Here is a 25,178-nt window from a genome sequence, read left to right as displayed (position 1 = left end):
CACATGTCCAGATTGCGGCCTCAATCCCTAGTAGGAGGTGTGCAGGAGGCAGCCAATCAGTGATTCTCTCTTGTATTGCTATTTCTTACTATCTCTCCCTCTCCCTTTCTTTCTGAAATAAAAATATATTAAAAAAAACAAACACACAAAACATAGGGTGGCAGAATAGATAAGAAAACAAGACCCATGTGTGAGCTGTCTACAAGAGACGTATCTCAGAACAAGAAAACACATTAAAAGTCAAGGGAAAAAGATATTTCATGCAAATAGAAATGGAAAAAATAAAACCTGGGGTAGCAATACTTGTATCAGACAAAATAGACTTCAAAACAAAGGATATAATGCGACAAGAAAGGACATTACATAATGCTAAAATAATCCAACAAGAGGCTATAAGTCTTTTAAACATTTATACACCCAGCATAGCACCTAAATATATAATGCATATCTCAATGGGATAGATTGACAGTAATGCAGTAATAATAGGGGATTTATTTATTTATTTGTTAGGTCTCTTGCAAGGAACGAATCTTAAGGTATATGTTCTTGACTGGAATTGAACCCGGAACCCTGGACTGATGCTTTTTCCACTGAGCCAAACCAGCTAGGGCCATAGTAGGGGATTTTAAGACCCCATTGACATCAACGGATCTTCTAGACAGAAAATTAACAAAGAAGCAAAGGCCTTAAATGACACACTAGATGAGATGGGTTTAATTGATGTCTTCAGAACATTTCATCCCAAAGTCACAGAATATGAATTATTTTTATTTTATTTAAAAAATATATATTTTATTTAAAAAAATATATTTTTTGCAGAGAGGAAGAGAGAGAGAGAGAGAGAGAGAGAGAGAGAGAGCGAGCACGCACGCGCGAGCGAGCTAGAAACATTAATGAGAGAGAAACATCCATCAGCTGCCTCTTGTACACCCCCAACCAGGGATGTGCCTGCAACTTAAGGTATATGCCCTTGACTGGAATCAAACCTGAGACTCCTCAGTTCGCAGGCCGATGCTCTATCCATTGAGCCAAACCTGTCTTGGCGAATACGAATTATTTTCAAGTGCACATGGAACCTTTTTTAAAGATAGACCACATTAGGACACAAAACATCAATCAGTTGTTTCCTGTAATTGTCCTGATTACAGGAAACCCACAACTTGGGTATGTGCACTGACTGGGAATGGAACCTGTAACCTTTTGGTTTGCAATGCTCCAACCAACTGAGCCATACTGGGCAGTGCTTTAAATTTTTTTAAATTGAATTTTTTTTTGGTGACATTGGTTAGTAAAATTATATAGGTTTCATGTGTATAATTCTATAATACATCATCTGTATATTGTAACATATTGTGTGCTCACCACCCAAAATCAGGTCTTCTGTCACCATTTATGCCTTTGTTATGTTCTTCAACTTTCCCCTACCCCCTTTTATCTTTGATAATTACTATACTGTTCTCTGTATCTATGAGAGTTTTTTATTTTTATTTTATTTTTTATTTAATTTTAAATAAATCTTTATTGCTCAGATTATTACACTTGTTTCTTCTCTCCCCCCGCCCCCCCCCCCCCCCGCCCCCAATAGCTCCCTTCCACCAGGTTCCTGTCACACCTTCTGCCCTTACCACCCCTCCCCCCAAGCCCCCGCCATTGTTCTCATCCATAGGTTATACGATTTTAATCCAGTCTCTTTTTGCACTCCCACACCCCTTTACCCCTGATAATTATCAATCCACTCCCTTTCTTTGCCCCTGATTCTATTATATTCACCAGTTTATTCTGGTCTTCAGATTTTTTTTGTTTTTTTGTTTTTTTTGTTGCCAATGCAGAAACTAAACCACATACATGTTATTTTCAAAACTTGAATGTCAAGAGCAAAACTCTGGCTATTAAATAATAACAACAATGCCAATGCAAAACAACAAAATGAGAAATCAGAATTATGGACATATTATTTTTAGCTACTAAATGAGTCTCTTTTGTTGCTGGTGTAGATTTACTCAGAGTCCTTGGACTTGCTGCACAAGACTTTGCAGAAGACTGGAAGCTAACAGATGCTAGCATGAGCAGGAACATGATGGCTTCCACTTCAGTCTTTAATTTCTTCAGATGACTCCATGTTGGCACCTCAGTCCCTTGCGTAGCCTTCAGTTTTCTTCTCCCACTTTGCTGTCGTCTGGGCAACTCTCAGTCCTTTTGAGTGAAGAGACACAGGAGCTTCTCTGAGTCCATTGTGATGACGGACATACCACTCTGGTACCCGAATTGGCTGCATTGTTCCTTCTTTCCTTTCATTTTGAACCCAGGGCTCGACCCCACAACACTCTGGGCCTGGCTGCTCCGGACCTGGATGCTGCTCTGGGCCTGGCTGCTGCTGCACCGGGCCTGGATGCTCCGGGCCTGGATGCTGCTACGGGCCTGGCTGCTTCAGGCCTGGATGGGGCTCGGGCCTGGATGCTGCTGCTTGGGGCCTGGCTTATTTTTTTTCTTAATCTCTTCACCTTTTTCACCCAGCCCTCACCAAATCTCCTCCTAACAGCTATTAGTCTTTTTTTCTGTTTCTATGAGTATCTTTTTATTTTGCTTACTTTTTTTTTTTTTTTTTTGGTCCACTAGATTGTATTGTACATAGAAGTAAAGTCATATGATATTTGTCTTTGTCTGACTAGCTTATTTTACTTCACATAATACAGTAAAAGCTCACAAAAATGGACTAATTTGGATGAGGAGGGTATCTGTTAAAGCTGAGAGTCTGTTATATAATAAAATAGGTTTTCCAAATGCATATGTTAAAAAAATTGACAAATTAGTATACCTGTTTTTACTTATGTAAACATATTTGTATAATTACAATCAAGTATGTATGAAAAGTTTAATTTCACAGAAAAGTTTCCTATATGTATCACTATAATTTTAAATTTATACTGATTAGGTCTAGTAAATGTGTGCATTCACCAGTCACCATGATTAAATGAATACACAAAGCTGGGGCATGCAATTAATTGTTGGAAGTTGAATCAAATTTGGGAAGGATTATTATGACAGTTTGCAAAGGCATAGAAAAAATGCTTATTTTATGTCATAAGTTATCTGAAAGAAGATGGCCAGCACAGTGTAATCATGATAAAGCTATTTTTTTTAAAAAAACCTTAAGAAAAGGATATATATATATATGTGTGTGTGTGTGTGTGTGTGTGTATGTGTGTGTGTATACACACACACACACACACACACACACACACATATATATAGTGTCTCTTTGTTTAATTTAACAAATCTTTATTGTTCAGATTATTACAGTTGTTCCTCTTTTTCCCCCCAATAGCTTCTCTTCACCTGGTTCCCTCCCCACCCTCTGCCCTTATCTCCCCCGACACTGTCCTCATCCATAGGTGTATGTTTTTTGTCCAGTTTCTTCCCATAACCCCCACACGTCTTTTCCCGGAGAATTGTCAGTCCACTCCCTTTCTATGCCCCTGATTCTATTATATTCACCAGTTTATTCTGTTCATCAGATATTTTATTCACTTGATTTTTAGATTCACTTGATGATAGACATGCATTTGTTGTTCATAATTTTTATCGTTAACCTTTTCTTCTTTCTCTTAAAGACTACCTTTCAGCATTTCATATAATACTGGTTTGGTGGTGATGAACTATAGCTTTTTCTTATCTGTGAAGCTCTTTATCTGATCTTCAATTCTGAATGATAACTTTGCTGAGTAGAGTAATGTGGTGGTAGGTTCTTGCTATTCATCACTTTGAGTATTTCTTGCCACTCCCGTCTGGCTTGCACAGTTTCTGTTGAAAAATCAGCTGACAATCGTATGGGTGCTCTCTTGTAGGTAATTAACTGTTTTGCTGCTTTTAATATTCTCTCTTTGTCTTTTGCTCTTGGCATTTTAATTATGATGTGTCTTGATGCGGTTCTCTTTGCATTCCTTTTGTTTGGGGTTCTGTGTGCTTCCTGGACTTGTAAGTCTATTTCTTTCACCAGGTGGGGGAAGTTTTCTGTCATTATTTCTTCATATAGGTTTTCAGTATCTTTTTCTCTCTCTTCTTCTGGCACCCCCATAACTCGGATGTTGGTATGCTTGAGGTTATTATCCCAGAGGCTCCTTACACTATCTTCAAATTTTTGGATTATTTTTTCTTTTTGCTTTTCTGGTTGAGTGTTTTTTGCTTTTGTGTATTTCAAATCTTTGACTTGATTCTTGCATTTCTTTTGTCTGCTGTTAAGTCTCTGTATAATATTTTTTAAGTGTATGTTTAATTTCTAGTTGTTCCTTTTCATATTCTCGAGGGTCTCCCTAAATTTATCAGCCTTTTCTTGGAAATTCTTCAAAAATCTTATAACCATGGTTATGAACTCTATATCCAGTCATTTGCTTTCCTCCATTTTTTTCATTTGTGATCTGTTTCTTTGTCTCCACATTTTTGCTGCTTCCCTGAGTTGGTAGAGTAGCTTTGTGTGGTAGGTATCCTATATGGACCAGAGGCTTAGCCTCCCCCAGTTACCTTAGGTAGACACTCTTGGTGCACCCCTTTGTGGACTGTGTGCATAGCCTTTTTGTAGTTAAGTCTTGATTGTTGTTGGTATAACTGGGAGGAATTGACTCCAGGCCAACTGGCTGTATGGATCAGCTGTGTCTACGCTAGAAGAACTTCTGTGCTGGAGACACCCTTATGGGAGAAGATTTACAAAAGCCTTTGTGCTCAGTTTAGATGGGGTGGATTCTCAGGATGTAGTAGATAGCCTTGGCATCCTGTCAGTCCTGCTCTTAAGGTCCTGGGTCTCAGTGTCCCTCAGTAATTGCTGCAAGCATCTCTGAGAGAAAGTCACCCTCGAGTTTCATCCGTTGCCAGACAGTCCAGTTTCTCCCCGAATGAGTCTGGTTTCCCAGAAACTCACCTGGAACTGGAGTTCAGTGCAGTTGGGAGCTTCCATCTCCCTCTCACTTTGGAAAGCAAGCCACGCACTCAGTCACCCATGCACTCAGCAGTCAGTCCTCTCTGTGCTTGCACACATGCACCTTTATTTTATTTTATTTTTATTTCTATTTATTTTTTTTCAGAGTACAACAGCATTTAATGGTCAGAAACAGTTGTATAGTGTTACAATCAGCCACAGAAACTGTGCTGCAGGACAAGATCCAGTCGTTCCCACACAGGACAAAGCAGTATTGGACATGAGCTGGCATGTGACTGTGCCTAAGGCCTGAGGGGAGACCACCATCTAATATCCCCAGCTACCACTCTAGTCATCAGAGGAGGGGTATAAACCCCACATGCAAGAAGAACCATTTGTTCCCAGTGTCAAATGGGATGGGGATGCAAGAGTTATAATTAAGGGGAAACCCTATGTAACCTGTTAACATAGTTCAAAGGGGTAGGTATTATCCTATTCCCCATCTCCCAAAGGGGCTCACTTTCCCAGTTTCTTCATCCGTTTATCAATGTTGGCAAAATTCCCCTCAATTGTGGACAGGTTTTCACGCATGGTTGTCTGTACCTGGGTCAAGAGGGTGGTGTTGTCCTTGAGAGAACTAGTGATCATCTGCTGTGTGGTGTTCAAGTGTGTCAGGAGCTGACCAAACTGCATGGCTTGCTCATGAAGCTGCTTGATGGTGACAAGTCTCTGCAACAGCTCAGGAAGGGTGGAGGCGATGGGGCTCCAGCGCTGTATGGTTTCATATTGCTGGTGCACCTTTCTTTGTGTATCTGCATCCTCTACAGAAGCTTTATGCTTGGCAATCTCATTCACCTTTCCCAGGACACTCTGTAGCTGAGCCTCCACTTGGTCCCAAACTGCAAGATCCAGGGTGCTCACCTTTGCCTGCAGCAGCTCTACAGTCTCTGTAAGGCACACTCCCTGCAGACCTGCAGAAAGGGGATTCTGAGCATCCTGATTACACCGTACAGTTGCTTCCAGGTCTGTCAGGCGCTTCTCAAGTTCTGCAACTTTGGCAGCTTGAGAGAACTTGTCTTGCTCAGGCCTCAAATGTAGTTCGTAAGTGACAAGGCTGCTATCTGGGGGTGTCCCACTTGTGGTTTTCCCCCCTGAACCAGTCCCTTTGCTGTTCTTTGTTGCCTCCAGCTGTAGTAGTAGGTGCTTAGCCAGAGCTCCATCAGGGTCAGTAAGGTTGATCGCTGCATCTGGTCCCAGCAGCTTCTCCAGGTGGGAAGCAACCAGCTGCTGCTTCAGGGCTGCCAGCTGCTTAGCCAACACCATGGGGTCAGTTTCTCCTCAGTGGCTGACTCCTTCACTGTTGTCTTGATTTTTTCAACTTCAGTTGTCAGCTCTTGGACCTCATGCAATAGTCGCTGGTACTTTTGCTGGGGTGTCCCCTTCACTTTCAGACCCTCTCCAAGCATCTCATAGTCTCCGGATTCATATCCTCTCCTCTTGGTTTTTCCAATACAATCTGAGAAATCCAGTCCCTTTGTCCCCACTCTCTTGTCTTTGAACTTGTCATAGGCAGCATTAGGACTGACAGTGATGTGCTCTACACTTGTGCTCATCAGTTCCTCCACATCAAACTCTGCTTGGTCATCCTCAGGTAGGTCGCTGGTTTCATAAACATCTGGCTCGTTCCTGGCAATGCCGGGAATGTCAGCGAATTTAGGGTCCGCCATGGTGGCGGCGAGGCGGGTTTGGGGGATTGGGGCCTCGGTGAAGCCGGGGCGGGGGAGAGGCTGGGTCTGGGTCCCGAGCTAAGGCCCACATGCGCCTTTAGACCTCTGCCTTCCATAGCTCCCCTGAGTCTCAGTGTGGCTTCTCTTTTCCTGACAGTCCAGATTTCCCCTGAGTGAATTTGGGTTCCCAAAGTCTTTCCCCGGACTGGAGTTCAGTGCAGTCAGGAGCTTCTGTCTTCCTCCCGCTTGAGAAAGCCAGCTGTGCACTCAGCTGCACATGCACTCAGCCGCCCGTCCTCTCCATGCACCCGTCTCTGTACCTCAGCCTTTTGCAGCTCCTCTGAGTCTCAGTGTGCTTTTGTCTTTCCTTCTAGTTGTAGAATTTCCACTCAGCCAGCTTTCCTGTGGTTCTGGATGGTGTCCGTTTTGTCTTTTAATTGTAGTTTTGATATTGTTGGTTGAGGCAGCAGTTTAGGTGTTCACCTATGCTGCCATCTTGGTTTCTCCTAAAAAATATATTTTATTGATGTTTTACAGAGAGGAAGGGAGAGGAATAGAGAGTTAGAAACATCGATGAGAGATAAATATCTCTGTCAGGACACAATACCAAGTTGCTGGCTTGATCCTCAGTGCGGGGTGAGCAAGAGGCAGTGGTGACGGCAGGTGGTGGGGCAACTCAACGTTTCTCTCCTCTCCTCTCCTCTCTAAAACCAATAAAAGCACATTTAAAAAAAATTAAGTGCCTATGCTCTTCAACTTCTATATATATAAGCAATTCCAAGAAGTAGTCATGAAGTTTTATATAATATAATATAATACAATATAAATACACACACACATATATATGTATATATATATATGATCAAGCATACAGTCACATAAACACACTGTCATATAAGCCAACTTATATATACAATGATAACTACAATATTTGGAAAAAAGTTTGAAGTGCCCATCTATTTTATACACACACACACACACACACACACACACACACACGTACATACGTACATATATAGTTAATTTGCTAAGTTCCTTCCCACTGTTGGATCAGTTGCTATGACAAGCACTAACCACCAGGGGGCAGGCGCTCAACGCAGGAGCCGCTGCATATGCACACTTACCATTTACAGAGAAATGGCTTACAAAGCAACACTTGGCTTCCCTCAAGTGGTACATAGGCCTCGTAACCATCCTGGAGTGACAGCCCACCAAATCGCAGCTGATGCCGCTGAGACCCATGGTGCAAAATGTGGCTCAACCCAGCCCAGCCTGCAAATGGTGGCTGTAGGTGCACCGGGTAATGATTTCACATTCTATGTTGACCAACTATTGTCACAACGTACTTCTGAAGCTGAAAAAAAGTGACGTAGTTGACAGAATATGTCTGAAGAACAACTATTGGCACAATGTACCTCTGAAGTTTAAAGATGCTGGCATTGTTGACAGAATATGTCAGGACAACAGTCATAGTCAAGTACTAACAATACAGCCTTCATAGTGAAAATGAGGTAAATTTTGTTGCAATTATTGAACATAGTTGTGGTGGAATGACTGTTACATGTCAATTTTGCCTATCCCTAAATTTCTCCGATGAAAAACCATCTGATGGAAAATTTACTCGATGTAGCAAAGGCAAAGTTTTCCCAAATGATATGAGTTTTGTAGAATACCCAGCATATTAAAAAACATTAATGATAAACGAAGATTCTGATAGTATAAGTTTTATAGAAACTACTGGTTTGGTAAATATTTCTTTTTGCTTTTGCTTCAATGATTTATTATCACAAGATTGTGACCAAGCATAACTGAGGCTGAAGTATTAACAAGATCTGCAGAAGGAGAGGTTGTTCTTATTCCAAGAATTGATTTGTCCCCATCTGACACTGGCCTCCCATTTAAATTAATTCGAAGACAGTTTCACGTGATGCCAGCATTTGCATTGACTATTAATAAATCATAAGGACAGCCGAAACCAGTTTGGCTCACTGGATAGAGTGTCAGTCTGCAGACTGAAAGGTCCTAGGTTCGATTCCGGTAAAGGGCATGTACCTTGGTTGCGGGCACATCCCCGGTAGAGGGTGTGCAAGAGGCAGCTGATCGATGACTCTCTCTTCGATGTTTCTAACTCTCTCTCTCTCCCTTCCTCTCTGTAAAAAATCAATAAAATATATTAAAAAAAAATAAAAACCACTTTACCTTTAATATATATTAAACATATGCAGTGTTTATAAAAAAAAAAACAAACCATAAGGACAAACTCTAAACAGAGTAGGAATATTCCTACCTGAACCCGTTTTTGGACATGGTCAGTTATAAGTTGCTTTTTCTCAAGTTCGAAGAGTGTGTGACATTAACGTTGTAAATACTTCATCACAAGGGAAATTAGTGAAGCCCTCTAAAAGGTATTTTTACATTTGGATATTCTTTTCACTTTTATTTATTTATTTATTTTAATATATTTTATTGATTTTTCATAGAGAGGAAGAGAGTAGGATGTGCCCACAACCAAGGTGGGCCATGCCCTTGCCCGGAATCAAACCCTGGACCTTTCAGTGCGCAGGCCGACGCTCTATCCACTGAGCCAAACCGGTCCTGGCTCTTTTTTACTTTTATTCTTCCAGACGTCCTTGATAATGGTTTTGTCTCCTTTCCTTACCCTACTTTCCCTGTTTTGTGAGGAAATTGAGTTCTTCATAGTAGTGATTTTTTCCCCTTTGTAATGTTATATTACCTATTTATACTCTGAAAAGTTTTATAATTTTTTCATAATGATTTTATATATTTTTTAACTTTATTTTTCAGAACTTTTCATATGTAGTTTTATGGTTAATTGTTTTTCCCCCCATTATATTTTAAATAATTATTGCTGGTTCATAGGAGTGCTCTTGATTTCTTGAACATTGAATTTTAAAAAGAGTCACTTTATTGAAATGTATTCTTACTCCTAAAACATTTTATTCTTTTATCTTGGGCTTTTAAGTAGACAAGCATATTACCTGTAAAAAATTAAAATTTTTTTTTTCTTTTCACTGTTTTTACTTTATATATATATATTTTTTCTTATGGCATAGACTAGAACGTTCACTACAAGGGAAAATAGTGCTAATATTACCACACCTGAACTTTGAGTTGAGAACAATTCTAATAACATATCTATACTTTGTAGGAAAGATTGTTGTGGTTGATTAGTAGCAGATGATTTGTAGTGGAAGGTGAATCTTAGTAGGAAGAAAGTGTTAGGAACCAAGTATTTACTATCCTTCTTTAATACTAGAGGCCTGGTGCACGAATTCGTGCACGGGTAATTTGGCCTGGCTGGCGATTGGGGCCAATTGGGGCCATCTTGCACAGTCTAATCAGGGCTGCCCAGCTGGAGAAGGACTGCAGGAGGTTGGTAGGCCAAGGAGAGACCTCAGGGAACTCCAGGGAATGTCCGGCCCTCTTACCCAGTCCTCGATTAGCTGGACTGCAGCAGCAAGCTAACCTACCGGTTGGAGCATCTGCCATCTGCTGGTCAGTGTGCATCATAGCGACTGGTTGAGCAGTCAACCAGTTGGACAGTTAGCATATTATTCTTTTATTATTTAGGATTTCCTTGTTAATTTGACTAGTAATTTGAGAGAAAAATTCTTTAGCATGTTGAATAATTGCACTTATTTCTATGTATTTGTGTAACTATCAAGTGGAAAAGCCCTCATACAATACTTGTGAAAACCACACATGGTCAAATGACATGATTATTAAGAAAAGCTGGGGAAAAAATGAGTTTGGAGTATGTTACTAAATTAAAAATGACCTTCTTGTATTAAAATGTGCAGATACAACTGCTACTGTCATCTAGCATCATTTCTCCTATATTTCTGTAGTATGTTAATAAATGTTATCCTTCAAAAGGGTCCTGTGGTCAAATATGTTGGGGAAGTTTTGTGTGAAACAAAGCAGTACCATGGTCAGGTATGTTTGGGAAATGCTGGGTGAAACAAAGTAGTACAGGATTCTTTAGTTTGACTTCTTAGTGTTTAATTAATTAACAACCATTATAAATTACAAAAATTACAAAAAAAGATATTTGTATTTCCTACGTTAATTTGATGACAGAACTTTTCTCAGAACATCTTGCGGGTTTGCATAACAAATGCTGAGAAATGCAAGTTACAGCATATGGTTAATAAAAAAGATTGAGAGATTATACAATATAACACATCCTCAAATGATTTCATTTCATTCAAGATCATTTTCTTATAACTTTCAGATGCCATAAGAACTTAACTTGTTTATACATCAACCCGCTTATGGTAAAATTGGTCTTGTTATTCATCATTTCACTTAACGTTGCAGAACCTATCAATGATGTTAAGTGAAGACTTAATATAAAATATGCTTGGGTGTATGGGTATACCAGGATGTTGATTGTTCAAGTTAGTGTTGATTTGGAGTTTTGCAAAGTTCTTAAGAGATGTTAGTATGTTCTTAGCAGTTGTTTATTGAGAGCATGTATTGGCTACATTTATTACTATAAATATATATGGTCTTCTATTTTGTAACATAAAAGTGATTTAAAAAAATAAGGTGTTTTGTGTGTGTTTTTTAATAGTTAATGCACGTATTTCTTTCTTTCTTTTTTTTTAAAATAAATCTTTATTCATATTATTACAAATGTTCCTCTTTCCCCTCTCCCCCTCCATTGCTTTCCTCCACCAGGTTCCCACTCTATCCTCTGCCTTTTCCTCACCCCCCATTGTCCTCATCCATAGGTGCACAGTTAATGTTCAGTCTCTTCTCACATCCTCTTCTCCCCTTTTCCCCAAGAATCGTCAGTTCACTCCCCTTCCATACCTCTAATTCTATTCTATTCAACAGTTAATATTGTTCATCAGTTTTTTTTAATTTAATTTCCTTGGTTTTTAGATTCATTTGTTGATAGTTACGTATTTGTTGTTCATAATTTTTATCTTTATTTACTTTCTCTTCTGAAAGAACCCCCTTCAACAATTCATATAATTCTGGTTTGGTGGTGATGAACTCCTTTAGCTTTTTTTTTGTTTGTGAAGCTCTTTATCTGGCCTTCTATTCTGAGTGATAGCTTTGCTGGGTAGAGTATTTTTGGCTGTAGGTTCTTACTATTCATCACCTTGAATATTTCTTGCCATTCCCGTCTGGCCTGCATGGTTTCTGTTGAGAAATCAGCTGACAATCGTATGGATGCTCCTTTATAGGTAACTACCTGCTTTGCTCTTGCTGCTGTTAATATTCTCTCTTTGTCTTTTGCTCTTGGAATTTTAATTATGATTTGTCTTGGTGTGGTCCTCTTTGGATTCCTTTTGTTTGGAGTTCTGTGCGCTTCCTGGACTTGTAAGTCTAATTCTTTCACCAGGTGGGGGAAGTTTTCTGTCACTATTTCTTTCAGTATGTTTTCGATATCTTGCTCTCTCTCATCCTCTGGGACCCCCATAATTCTGATGTTGGTTCGCTTGAAGTTGTCCCAGAGGTTTCTTACGTTATTTTAAATTTTCTGGATTTTCTTGCCTTCTTGCTTCTGTGGAGGAGTGTCTTCTGGCTCTTTATGTTCCAAATCTTTGACTTGATTCTTGCGATCTTCCATTCTGTTTTTAGGACTCTGTATAATGTTTTGTTTTTGTTTTTTTAAATAAATCCTTATTCATATTATTACAAAAGTTCCTCATTTCTTCTCCCCTCCAACAGGTTCCCGCCCCACTCTCTGCCCTTTCCCCACCCCCCATTGTCCTCATCCATAGTGCACAGTTTATGTTCAGTCTCTTCCCGCATCCACCACTCCCCTTTTCCCAGAGAATTGTCAGTCCACTCCCCTCCCGTATCTGTGATTCTATTATAATCAACAGTTAATATTGTTCATCAGGTTTTTTAATTTTCTTTTTTTTTAATTAATAAACTTTTATATTTTTAAGAATAAATTTTAAAATCTAATTTTAAACCTTGTTTCTTCCCGGGGAACTGAGAGGCAAACTTGTTTACATGTAAACTTGCCCTTAGGCTATCAAAAGGTGTAGCCATTCAAATGTAAATGAACACATTGTTTAAAGATAGCTGCTGGCTGGAATTGGATTACCTGTTCTGGGTGGGAAGGGCTTGTCCTTCCCTTTCTCCATTAAAATTAAGGTGCTAGCTTTAAAACCTCTTTTTGGCAAGAGACCTTAAACTTTCAGAACTTTAAATTTTTTAGGTAGTAAATTAATTACTTAGCATTTTCTCAAATCAATAATACCTCCACATGCCCAAGGATACACTTCACACAAAAGACACTTCCAAATGGATCAACAAACCTCATCCAGACCCCCACACAAGGCACTCACAGATCAACACCCCAGTGCTACAATAACTCAACACATCCAGATCTAATCCTTAATCACTTGATCCAGCAGACCCTCAAGTTTCCCCAAAAGTTTCCAGCCGTGTCTGAGAGGCAGCCTTGGGGCATGGGCTGGCGAGGAGCGAGCTGTTCCAGGCCCAGCTTCTCCGGGCCTGGCCTCTGTTGCTTCAGTCTGCTCCAGAACCAGCTGCTCCGGGTCTGGCCACTGCTGCTTGGGGCCCGGTTGCTGCCGCTCTGGGCCTGGATGCTGCTGCTCCAGGCCTGGCTGCTCCCGGCCTGGCTGCTCCGGGCCTGGCCGCTCCCTGCCTGGTTGCTCCCGGCCAGGCTGCTCCTGCTCTAGGCCTGGCTGCTCCCGACTCGGCTGCTCTGGGCCCGGCTGCTTCGGGCCTGGCTGCTCCTGACCCGGCTGCTCCGGGCCTGGATGCTCCGGGCATGGCTGCTACGGGCATGGCTGCTCCGGGCCCGGCCACTCCGGGCCTGGCCGCTTCCGGCCTGGCGGCTCCCTGTCTGGCTGCTGCTGCTCTGGGCCTGGCTTCTCCTGACCCGGCTGCTCTGAGCCCGGCTGCTCCGAGCCCGGCTGCTCCGGGCCTGGCTGCTGCTGCTGCTCCTGGCCTGGCTGCTCCCGACCCGGCTGCTCAGGGTCTGGCTGCTCCGGGCCTGGCCGCCTTGGGCTTGGCCGCCTCCGCCCCAGGTCTGGCTGCCACTGCCCCAGGCCTGGCTGCTCGGGCCTGGCTGCTGCTGCTCCAGGTCCGGCTGCTGCTGCTCTGGGCCCGGCTGCCTGGCCACTCTGGGTCTGGCCTCCGCCGCTCCAACGTTCTGTCGTGTTTTTTTTTTTTTTTAAAGCATTTATGTTGCAATTTTGGCTGCTGAGTTGAGTTCTGTCTTAATCTTCGTTTTTTCAAGATCTTCTTTGTAGTCTTTCTTAAGTAATTTTTACTATCTTTTCCTATATCTTGATTTGTTCACATTGAAAACTTCTTCGGTTTCTTCCTCCTCGTCCTGGAAGCTCAGCAGGCTGGCCTGCAGCGCCCCTTTGTTCTCCGTGGCCTCTTGTGTGTCTTCGGCCTGTTGCAAGGGTCGGCGCCACCCAGGAAGCAGCCCCTGGCCTCGGCTCCGTGGCCCGCGATCAGCGGTCGAGGGCCCAGCGGTACCTTTCCCCCCGGGGGCCCTGTCGCCCTGCTCTTTGCCGGCGCCCGGCTTGCTGGTGCCCGGTGGCGGCTCCACTCCTCATTGCGTTCTTCCCAGTCTGTAGCTTTTGTCTTCTTCCCGCTAGGGCAGTCTAGCATCAGAGTCAACAGACAGTCCTCTGCGCGCAGTGTGCGCGACTCCAGGGGCTCTGTTTCTCGCCGCTCCCCTTGGATTCTGCCTCACAGGTCCGTCTCCCTCTGTGTGAGCCTGGGTCCCCAGGGTCTGGCCTATAACTGGGGTTCATAGCAGTCGGAACTGGGGCTCAGCCCAGCTGGAGCTTTTGTTTCCTTCCCGCTAGGGTAATCTAGCATCAGTCAACATTCCGTCCTCTGTGCGCAATGTGCGCGACTCCGGGATTTCTGCTTTTCGCTGCTCCCCTGGAATTCCCCAGGGTCTGGCCTAGAACTGGGGTTCACAGCAGTCGGAACTGGGGCTAGCACAGCCGGAGGCTTTGTTTCTTCCCGCTAGGGTAATCTAGCATCAGAGTCAACATTCCTTCCTCTGCACGCAATGTGTGCGACTCCGGGGGCTCTGCTTTTCGCCACTCCTCTGGGGTTCCGCTCACAGCCCCGTCTCCCTCCGCTTGAGCCTGGGTCCCCAGGGTCTGGCCTAGAACTGGGGTTCTGCGCCATCGGGTCTTGGGTTCAGCCCAGTCCGGGTCCTTCATTTCCTTCCTGCTAGGGAACGCCAGCCAGGTACTCGGCCTGCCCCTCCTCTCTGGCTCCGTCCTTTCTGCGCGTGTGGGCAGCATGTCTTCGTACCTTAGGTTTTTACAGCTCCTCTGATTTTCCTTCTGGTTTTCTCTTTCCTTCTTGTTGTAGAATTTTCAGTCAGTCGACTTCCTGTAGCTCTGGGCAATGTCCATTTTATATTTTAGTTGTATTTTATTAAAATTGTGTGCGGCTACCGTTAGGTGTTTACCTGTGCAGCCATCTTGGATCCTCTGTATAATATTTTTTATTTCAGACAATGTATTCTTTGTTTCTTGTTGATTCTTTATTATTTCTTGTTGATCCCTTATTATTTCTAGTTGATCCCTTTTCATATCCTCATAGGTCTCTTTATTTTACCGGCCTTTTCTAGGAGATTCTTGAACAACCTTAATAGTGTGGTTTTGAACTCTATATCCAGTCGCTTTTTGTCCTCCATTTCTTTCGTTTGTGATCTATTTCCTAGTCTCGGCATTTTCGCAGCTTCCCTGATGGGGCGGAGTTTCAGGGTGGAGCCTACAGCCCTGGCTTCCGTCAGCCACGCCCTATGCGGCTCCTGAGTCTCAGTATTACTTAGGGTCCTTTAGTACTCGCTGCAAGCACCTCTGAGAGAAAGGTGCCCTCAATTTTTGCCTGCTACCAAACAGTCTAGGCTCTCCCCAATGAGCCTGGAACTGGGGTTCAGTTCAGTTGGAAGTGGAGTTGGAGGTGGCATTCAGAGCAGACCGGGGCTTTTGTCTCTTTCCCACCAGGGCAATCCCGCGGCACAGCCAACTGTCCCTTCTCTGCGTGCAATGGGCGCGCCTCTGGGACCTCCTTTCGCCGCTCCCCTGGGGTTCCGCCTTGCAGCCCCGCTCCCTCTGTTTGAGCCTGGGTCCCCGGGGTCTGGCCTAGAACTGGGGTTCAGAGCAGTCGGAACTGGGGCCCAGCACAGTCCAGAGCCTTTGTCTCCTTCCCACCAGGGCAATCTGGCAGCAGAGTCAACAGTCCGTCCTCTGCACACAATGTGCGTGCCTCCGGGGTTCTGCCTTTTGCCGCTCCCCTGGGATTCTGCCTCACAGCCCCGTCTCCCTCTGTTTGAGCCTGGGTCCCCAGGGTCTGGCCTAGAACTGGGGTTCAGCGCTGTTGGGTCTGGGGTTCAGCACAGTCGGAGCTTTTATCTCCTTCCTGCTAGGGAACGCCAGCCAGGCACTCAGCTGCCCCTCCTCTCCGGCTTTGTTCTCTCCGCCTGTTCCACGTGTCTCTGTACCTTAGGCTTTTACAGCTCCTCCACTCTTCCTTCTGGTTTTTTCCTTGCTTCTCATTTTAGAATTTCCAGTCAGTCGACTTTCCTGTAGTTCTGGGTAATGTGCATTTTATATTTTAGTTGTATTTTATTGAAATTGTTGTGTGCGGCTGTGGCTAGGTGTTTACCTGTGCAGCCATCTTGGATTCTCCTCTGTATTTATTTCTTGAATTTTAGTTTGTGGGTGTCCCAGTTCATGAAAATTCATACACTGGAGGCGGGTCACTCAGCCCGGCCTGCTCTTTCTTACAGTTTTGGAGCCCTCAGGGGCAGGATGCAACTTAGTGATTAGGGGAAGATGATGCCCCATCACACCTCTGCTGCTGCCCCTGCCAGCAGCACAAGCCTCGGCTGGTTCTGGTTACCTGCGCCTCCGGCCGGCCCTGGACGGCTAGGGGCCTGAGAGTACTGGGTATTGCAATCTTGTTTCTGTTGGCGCCGCCATTCTTTGAGGGCGTGGCAGTCAATTAACATGTTCCCTTCTTATTGGCTGTGGGCGCCTCCATCTTTGGGGTAGCGTGAGTGTCAATTAGCATATTCCCTCTTTATTAGGCAGGATTTTATTTTATCCTATTCGTATTTATAGTTTTGTAAATTTGAGTACTCTGGGTTGAAAATTACTTTTGGGGGAGTTGGGGGGATACTAAAAAAATGCTAGAAGAATATGATGGTAATGTTATTTCTCTCTTTTTGCTTTTTCAGTTTGAGCAGAAAACTGGTGCAGTTTTTGATGAAATTGTAGAGAACTGTAAGTACCATTTTGGAAAAAACCCAGTTCTTATATAGATAATAACATAATATATAAGCATAGATAAAACATGTATCTATAACTGATTTATCTAAATCAGTTAGATTTATTTGAGATCTCCTCACAACTTCTTAGTATTTTCAGCAAGTTAATTTGAATTGTAAACCTTAATTTTTAAGGTTGACAGATAGCCACACTTCGGGTATGTGTGAAGTATATAAAAGTTTATATACCTCTTAGTAAAGGTTTCTACTTTGTTTAAGGGTATCTTAATTGTCTCTTTATATTTTTTCCCCATGGTACATGGTTTTCATCAAAAAAATCTGTTTCTTATAAAAGTAATACATTCAATTCTACAATATAAAAATGAATATAGTTGAAAACACAAGTCTTTGTTTTTAACATTCTCCAAAGATAACCAGTTTTAAAAGTTTAATATATATCTTTCCCAATATTTTTTCTGTGAATATATGTATTTCTATATATGGTAGGAGCGGTTTATGTATGTATGCAGGGAATTATATTAATTTTTCTCATTTTTTAACTCAACTTCCTAGATATCTTTCTATGTCAGAGATGGATCTACCTATTGGATCCTTTCTAACAGCTACTCAGTATTTTTTTTGGTATGTCTATACTGTAAACTGTCCTTTTTTATACGTGTGAACATTATTTTTAATTTTTCTATATTACAAATAATATGCAGTATGTATCCTTATACACATCTTTGTGTACTTATTGAAGTACATCATAAATCATTATAGGAAATTTATGCACTTATTTTTGAAGGGTAAATTTTGTCACCTATAATTCCTAAGTCAGGAAATGTGTATTTCTTTTATTTTTTTATAAGTTTATTTCGTTCAGTAAGATTTGTGAGGACCATTTTTCTCTTTGAAATTAGGTAATATTGGGTGATAAATTAGGTAATATAAACAGTTTTTATACTACATATTGAGAGGTAACTAGCTTTCATGATCTTTAGTAGAGTTAGTTGTCTTTTTCTTGTATGCAAGCAAGTAAATTAGGCTTTAGCTAGCTTCTCCAGAAGAAACTTCGGAAGTGTATTGGAGTACTTCACAGAATTTAGGGAGGGTAGAGAACAGATTTTCTCCAGGGAACTCAATGAGACCATGTGCTGGCTCCGTCTGTGCTGCCCAAAAGCAGTTATGTTCCAGTGACTTATTTCTTCTCTATGCTCATTTTAAATTTCAAGTTCCTAGGAAAAAAATTATGATTGTACCAGCTTAGATTTGATGTTTATCTTTGACCCAATCATCTATGATCAGGAAAAGTAAGGATACAAAGTAAACCGTTGTTAGGAGATACCCCTCAGTCTCTACTATTCACTTTCATCAAATAATTTTTGATTACCTTCCTCTGGACATGTCTTTGCTCAAGTTTATATACTGGTAGCGATAGAAACTAATCAAATAGGTTTCTAATGAAGGTTTGAATCAGGTGCTTTGTTTGTTAAAGATGTTGAATAACAACTATCTTAAAGTGATATCAGGAATCTTATTGCATTAACCAAGCTCCTGTACTTGGGCCCCTATACCAAATAATTGGAGTTTATGTTTCTGATGCCTGGTGCTTTTCTGTTCCAACCCCACTTTAAGGATGGAGGTTTACAAGCAGGGAACTTGATACCAAATCTTGAGTGCAAATGGTTTAGTAAAGATTGCCCTATATCTCCTCCTTTCTGGTAGATTATCATTAAGGGGCTGTTAAAGGCTCTGGAGGCAGAGAAGTATGTAACTTGGAAGGGGAAAGTGGTCTCTCTCCATAAAGGGGATTCAAAAACATAACTACCTATTCATTAGATATAAAGGCAGACTGCTAAATAGACAGTGTTTAGGAAGCATCTAATTCCAAAGATGGTCATTCAAAGTATACCATTTTGTCTTGGGGTGCATATCCAGAAAAAAGGATATTCACTGTTTCTCAGGCTTCCCCCAAGTGGGACACAGGCCCCGCCACCACCCCAGAGCGGCAGGCCACCAAATCAAAGCCCATGCTGCCAAGACTCTGAAACGGGCACTGTGGGTGCCAGGTAATAATGTCATGTAGCAATGCCTGGCTTTTGTTCCTTAGTGACAACTAGCCTCCTTGCAGTTTCTTCAGCCCAGGAACACCTCTTGCTTTATAGCCAGGTGCAAACATTTCACACTTTAACCAAATGTTTATGAAGCATTTTCCCGTGCCTCATCTCATTTGGTCCTCACAGAAGTCCCGGAATAGGTAGATAGGAGACTCTGTGGAATCCTATTTTCTTTTCATTAGCTGGAAAAACGAAGATTTAGAAAGCTTAGAACTTGTCCCAACTGAAAAGAAGAAAGAAATGGTGGTCCTTGAAAATGACTTCAGGTTTTCTCACTGCACAGAATATAGTCAAACACTGCTGCAGTTAAATATTTTACCCTTTGTTCTCCCTGTGTGATCTACAATAATAATCTGCTTTGTGTTGATAATTACTGCTGTGTTGCTAACAGTTACCTGAAAGAGAAGTTGGGATGCTTCACTGGGCTGGAAAAAGTTTAGCTAAATCAGAAAGCAGGTTTAATTAAGCAAGTTTATTCTATATCTATAAAAGGCTAAGTTGATTTGTACATGCGCGATACATATAAAGCTCTCGCTGGTGTAAATCACAAGCATGTGTTTTGATCTGTCATTGTGGATCGTGAATTTGGTTGACACTTCTATTATAGAGAAAGAGTGAATAGTGATATTAATATATTTCTTCTAATTAATTTCCTTATAATGTATGAATTCGTGCACTGGGTAACTAGTTAAGAATAGTACCATACCTACCATATATTCATTGGCCAAGATTACCAGGACATGGGGCTTCAGATATTTGTTTTATAGATCAAATAGATCAAATTCAGCCATTCTAGGGCATAGCCCTTCTGAAAAGTTCAGCAAAATATAGTATCTACTAATTGTTGGTACACATAAACTGATAGAGCTTAACACCATCAATGAGGAATTTGGGAAATTTGGTTCAAATATGAAAAAGCTGCATTGATCTACATTCAAAGATGTAATGTTTTCAGTGAAAGAGATTAAAAGAAAAAAGCTTCAACATTCCATGCAAATCAAAGAGAAAGTAGGGCTTTTCAACTTCTAGTTCATCTCTCAGGATGATCCTCCACATGGGGGCAGGATCTTTGACCACATGAGGGCAGCCATCTTGTTTATCTGCATATTACTCTTTTATTAGATAGGATAGAGGCCTGGTGCATGGGTGGGGGCCAGCTGGTTTGCCCTGAAGGGTGTCCTGGGTCAGGGTTCCCTTGGGGTACGGGGCGGCCTGGGCAAGGGGCCTGTGTTGGTTTTCAGGCCAGCCATGACCCCCAGCGACCCAAGTGCAGGACCAAGTATCTGGGATTTATTTACCTTCTACAATTGAAACTTTATAGCCTGGAGCAGAGCCAAGCCTTCTGCTCCCTCCATGGCAGCAGCTATTTCTGTTGGAATTTATTTATCTTCTATAATTGAAACTTTGTAGCCTGGAGCAAAGTCCTGGTCCTGCCAGGGCTGTAGAAGCTTGGCTTCCTCCATCACCAGGGGAAACCCTAGGCTTCTGTTCTACTGTTCTCTCCAGCTTTGTGGCTGCAGCTATTTCTGTTGGGATTTATGTATCTTCTATAATTGAAACTTTGTAGCCTTAAGTGGTAGCCTGGGCCGGGCAGGGTGTGTGGAAAGCTTGGCTTCCTCCATTGCCAGGGAAACCTAAGCCTCTCTCCAGCTCTCTCTGTGGCTACAGCCATCTTGGTTGGGTTAATTTGCATACTTGCTCCTGGTTAGCTTGTGGGCGTGGCTTGTGGTTGTGCCTTGTGGTCATAGTGGAGTGATGGTTAATTTGCATATTGCTCTTTTATTAGATTGGATTTTTTAATTCCAAGTTGTAGCCTCCTTTTATATTGCAATAAGAGTTGTTAAGGTGAGTCACAGTAATCATGGTAAAGGATAATTCTGAAACGAAATTCAGATATATATTTAAAAAAAAAAGTCACTTGGTCATTTAGAAAATTTAACTTTTAGAATACATGATCCAAAGTTTTTTTTTGATAATATAGTGTAGGGGGTTTTGATTTCTCTTGCTTTATTTTCTTTGTGTCAACTTTTCTGAAACAAATGTTTTTAACATAAATATTTTAACATCAGGGTTTTCAGTCTTGGTTAAAAAAATTTTCCTTACACCTTGATTATGTGCTATTCTGGAGTTTCTTGGAATATTAGAAAGCTGTTTTTATAAAGTGGTAAATGAACAGAAAATATTAAAACATGAGATATTTAAAAAATGGCAATAAAAAAACCTTGGATTCACCACCCAGCTTTAAAAAAATGTACATTATTATCATGCCTTTGATGGGAGTTCCTCAGTCTAATTTTGTTTTCCTCTCTAGCGATTATCTTGAACTTGGCTTATTTTTTGCTTTTCTTTATAGTTTTTACCACATTGACATTATTAATCAATATATAGGTTAGTTTTGCTTGTTTATGAACTACATATATATATGTGTGTGTGTATATATTTATTTTTAAATATATTTTTATTTTAGAAAGGAAGGGAGTGGGAGAGAGAGAGAAAGAGAAACATCAGTGATGAGAGAGAATCATTGATCAGATGCCTCTTGGATGCCCCTCTTGTACGTTTTGAAGTGCTATTCAGAAAGTGCGTGGGCCCTGACCAGGAATCCACCCATGATCTCTTAGTTGATAGGTGAAAGCTCAACCACTGAGCCACGCTATCTGGGCTTCATATAAGATTTCTATTTTAACTATCTTGAGGAATGTGAGGAACTGCCATAATGTTTCAGTAGTGGTTGCATCATTTTACATCAGACAGCAGTGCATAAGGTTTCTAATTTCTCCACATCCTTGCTAACTTGTTACTTTGTGTTTTTGATAACAGTCATTTTAATGGGTGTGAGGTGATATCTCATTGTAGTTTTGATTTCCTTTTTCTAATGATTACTGATGTTGAGCATCTTTTCACATTTGTATATCTTCCCTTGAGGAATGTATATTCAAGTCCTTTGTCCATTTTTGAATTGTGTTATTTGTTTTGTTGTTGTCGTTGATTTGTAGTTCTTTATATATTCTGGATAGTAACCCCTTATGTGATAATGTGATTTGCAAATAATTTCTCTATTTTTGTAGGTTGCCTTTTCATTATGTTGATGATTTGTTTTGATAAGCAGAAGTTTAAAAAATGTGATATAGTCCCATTTGTTTATTTTTGCTTTTGTTGCCTGTGTGTGTGTGGTTTTTTTTTTTTTGTTTGTTTTGTTTTTTTAAATCCCCAAGGATATGTTTTTTGATTTTAGAGACAAAGGAAGGGAGGGAGAGAGAGAGAAGAAAACAAACATTGATTGGTTGCCTCCTTATACGCTCAGACTGGTTTTGAATCTGCAACCTTTTGGTGTATAACGACTCTTTAACCAACTAAGCCACCAGGCCAGGACTTGTTGCTTGTGCTTTTGATGTAATATCCAAGAAATCATTGCCAAATTCACTGTCATGAAACTTTCCCACTGTGCTTTCTTCTATGAGTTTTATAGTTTAGGTCTTATTTAAAAAATATATCACAATTTTAAATTTCATTTTACTGTTTATATACTTTCTGATTACAAATTTTTCCTCTAATAATATTCTTGATTATGTTTGTTTTTTTTTAAAATATATTTTATTGATTTTTTACAGAGAAGAAGGGAGAGAGATAGAGAGCTAGAAACGTCGATGAGAGAGAAACATCGACCAGCTGCCTCTTGCACACCCCCTACTGGGGATGTGTCCGCAACCAATGTACATGCCCTTGACCGGAATCGAACCCGGGACCTTTCAGTCCACAGACTGACGCTCTACCGCTGAGCCAAACCGGTCTCGGCTTGATTATGTTTTTTGAGACATACAACAAACTATCATGTTTGTAATTTCATGTAAAATCTATAATGTGGGTCTGTCAAAATAAAGTCTTTTGCTTTAGGACAGTGATTGACAACCTTTTCTGGCCAGATAGTAATATTATTTTAGGTTTTATAGATCATACTGTCTCTGTTGGAATGACTCGACTCTGCTATTGTAGTGTGAAAGCAGCCATAGACAATATAAAAAGGAGGCTAAATCTTTAATTTAACAATTTTCATGTATCAGGAAACATTTTCTTTTGACATTTTATATCGTTTAGCTGTGAAAATTATTTGTTGCTTTTGGGTTGTGAAAAAAACAGGTGGCTTCTAGATTTGGCATGCAGGGATAGTTTTATCTCTTCTTGCTGTAGGGTATACCAGATGTATCGGTTAATAATGCAGATTTTGTAGTCAAAGAAAACATGATAATTTCAAGAGAAACATCAAAAGTGCTTTATTCAAAGTAATGTCCATCACTAGCTACACATTTCCGCCATCTTCAGGTAATTTGTGAATACCTTCGCAATATAACTTTTTCTTGTCTTGAGGCAAATCATTCAGAGACCCAATTTTCCACTTCTTTGTTTGTTTTGAAGTGCTGCTCAAAAAGTGTGTGTACCATCGATTGGAACAAGTGGTAATCTGAAGGAACAAGGTCTGGTGAATACAGTAGGTGGGATAATTCCTCCCAGGCAAGATCTTTTTTTTTTTTTTTTTTTTTTTTTTTAAAATATATTTTATTGATTTTGTACAGAAAGGAAGGGAGAGAAATAGTTAGAAACATCGATGAGAGACAGTCATCGATCAGCTGCCTCTTGCACACCCCCTACTGGGGATGTGCCCGCAACCAAGGTACATGCCCTTGACCGGAAATGAACCCAGGACCCTTCAGTCCCCAAGCTGACGCTCTATCCATTGAGCCAAACCTGTTTCGGCCCAGGCAAGATCTTTTAACTTGTCTGGCTGGTTTTGAAGTGTGTGATGGTGTGTTATCATGAAGCAAAATTACTTTGCCATATCTTCTGGAACATTCTGGTCATTTCATGATCAAAGGGTGGTTCAAATTGATTATTTGTTGTTGGTAGCAATCAGTATTAATGGTTTCACCTGGTATTAGAAGCTCATAATACACCACACCTTCCTGATTGCACCAAACTCAGAGCATTGTCTTCTTTCCAAAGCAATTTGGCCTTGGAGTTGATGTTGATAGTTGAGCTGGATCAATCCATGATTTTGTGCCTTTGGGATTCTCAAAATAAATCCACTTTTCCTCGCCAGTCACAATTCAGTGCAAAAAAGACTTTCTTTTGTGCCGTTGAAGCAACATTTTACTGATGACTTTTTGGTTTTCCATTTGTCTTTCATTCAGTTGATGTGACACCCATTTTCCTTGCTTTAAAATCTTTCCCATTGCTTGTAAACGATCAGAAATTGTTTGCTGAGCAACGTGTAATCTTTCTGCAAGTTGATTTTGAGTTTGAAATGCATCTTCATCCAATAATGCTTATAATTGTTGGTCTTCAAACTTTTTCGGTTGACCTGGACGTTCTTTGCCTTTCACATCGAAATCATCACTTTTAAAGTGTTTAAACCAGAGTTCACAGGTATCTTGAGGTGGAGCATGTTCACCATAAGCTTCCTGAAGTATACAATAACTTTCAGTAGCACTTTCTTCAAAATAAAGTAATGAATTAAAACTTCCCACCAATGAGTTTTTTGGGCACAATATTTGACATTTTTAAGCATAAAAATATCTATGATGTTAACACCTTCAGAAAATTTGACATATGACGTTTTGAAGCTTGCTGTCAATACAATAAAATAGCATGTATATAAGATCATATATATATATCAACAGTATCTTATCGAAGGTAAGGTACTGAAATTATAGAGTAGAAATCCTTTGAGTGTTTTCTTAATGTCTTCATCTGAGTCAGTTAAGACTGATGTTTAATTCTCTCAAGCTCAGAACCCGAGATTATGATTATCGTAACACTACTTACCTGTTGGATTTGACTCCATAATGAATGTCTATGTTGATATTATAGGAAATGAATTCTTTTGTTTGTGTAACTCCCATCTATTGAAAAAAATATGCATTATTAATTGGTACACCTGGTAAATGGGGAGGTGATTGCTCAGGCCTTGGGTGTGTTCACTCTCAACTTAATAAAAATATAAAACTTTTTTCCTAAATAGTTTTATACATTTATCCTTATGCTGTTGGTTAGAATTTTGGTCATTGTGCATCTGTCCAACAATTGGTATTATCAGATATTTATTTATTTATTAATAAATCTTTATTGTTCATATTATTACAAATGTTTCTCATTTCCCCCCC

The 25,178-nt window shown here is 40.8% G+C and overlaps 2 protein-coding genes across 16 annotated transcripts in view; one reads left to right on the top strand and one right to left on the bottom strand.

Annotated features, from left to right (window-relative positions):
* The window catches only part of ZMYM4 (zinc finger MYM-type containing 4), a 119,134-nt gene that overhangs the window by 23,032 nt on the left and 70,924 nt on the right, over positions 1-25,178 (top strand). For 14 of the 15 annotated variants that reach the window (XM_084871963.1, XM_084871974.1, XM_084871967.1 and 11 more), the window contains one exon: positions 16,874-16,919. The exons of the other annotated variant lie outside the window; for it this stretch is intronic. In XM_084871963.1, the coding sequence (XP_084728089.1) occupies positions 16,874-16,919 (46 nt within the window). The remainder of the gene's footprint in view (positions 1-16,873; positions 16,920-25,178) is intronic. 15 annotated transcript variants of the gene reach the window in all.
* Positions 5,050-6,718, bottom strand: DCTN2 (dynactin subunit 2). Its single transcript, XM_084872672.1, is given in 2 exon segments — positions 5,050-6,231; positions 6,234-6,718. Coding segments are annotated over 2 exon segments (1,209 nt in total). The 5' UTR covers positions 6,637-6,718; the 3' UTR covers positions 5,050-5,425.

The sequence above is a fragment of the Pipistrellus hanaki genome, assembly GCF_964339955.1.
Source record: "Pipistrellus hanaki genome assembly, chromosome: 2".
Taxonomy (NCBI): Eukaryota; Metazoa; Chordata; class Mammalia; order Chiroptera; family Vespertilionidae; genus Pipistrellus; species Pipistrellus hanaki.
The sequence above is the reverse complement of the archived record's forward strand: the minus strand, read 5'-3'. Positions and strand labels throughout refer to the sequence as shown.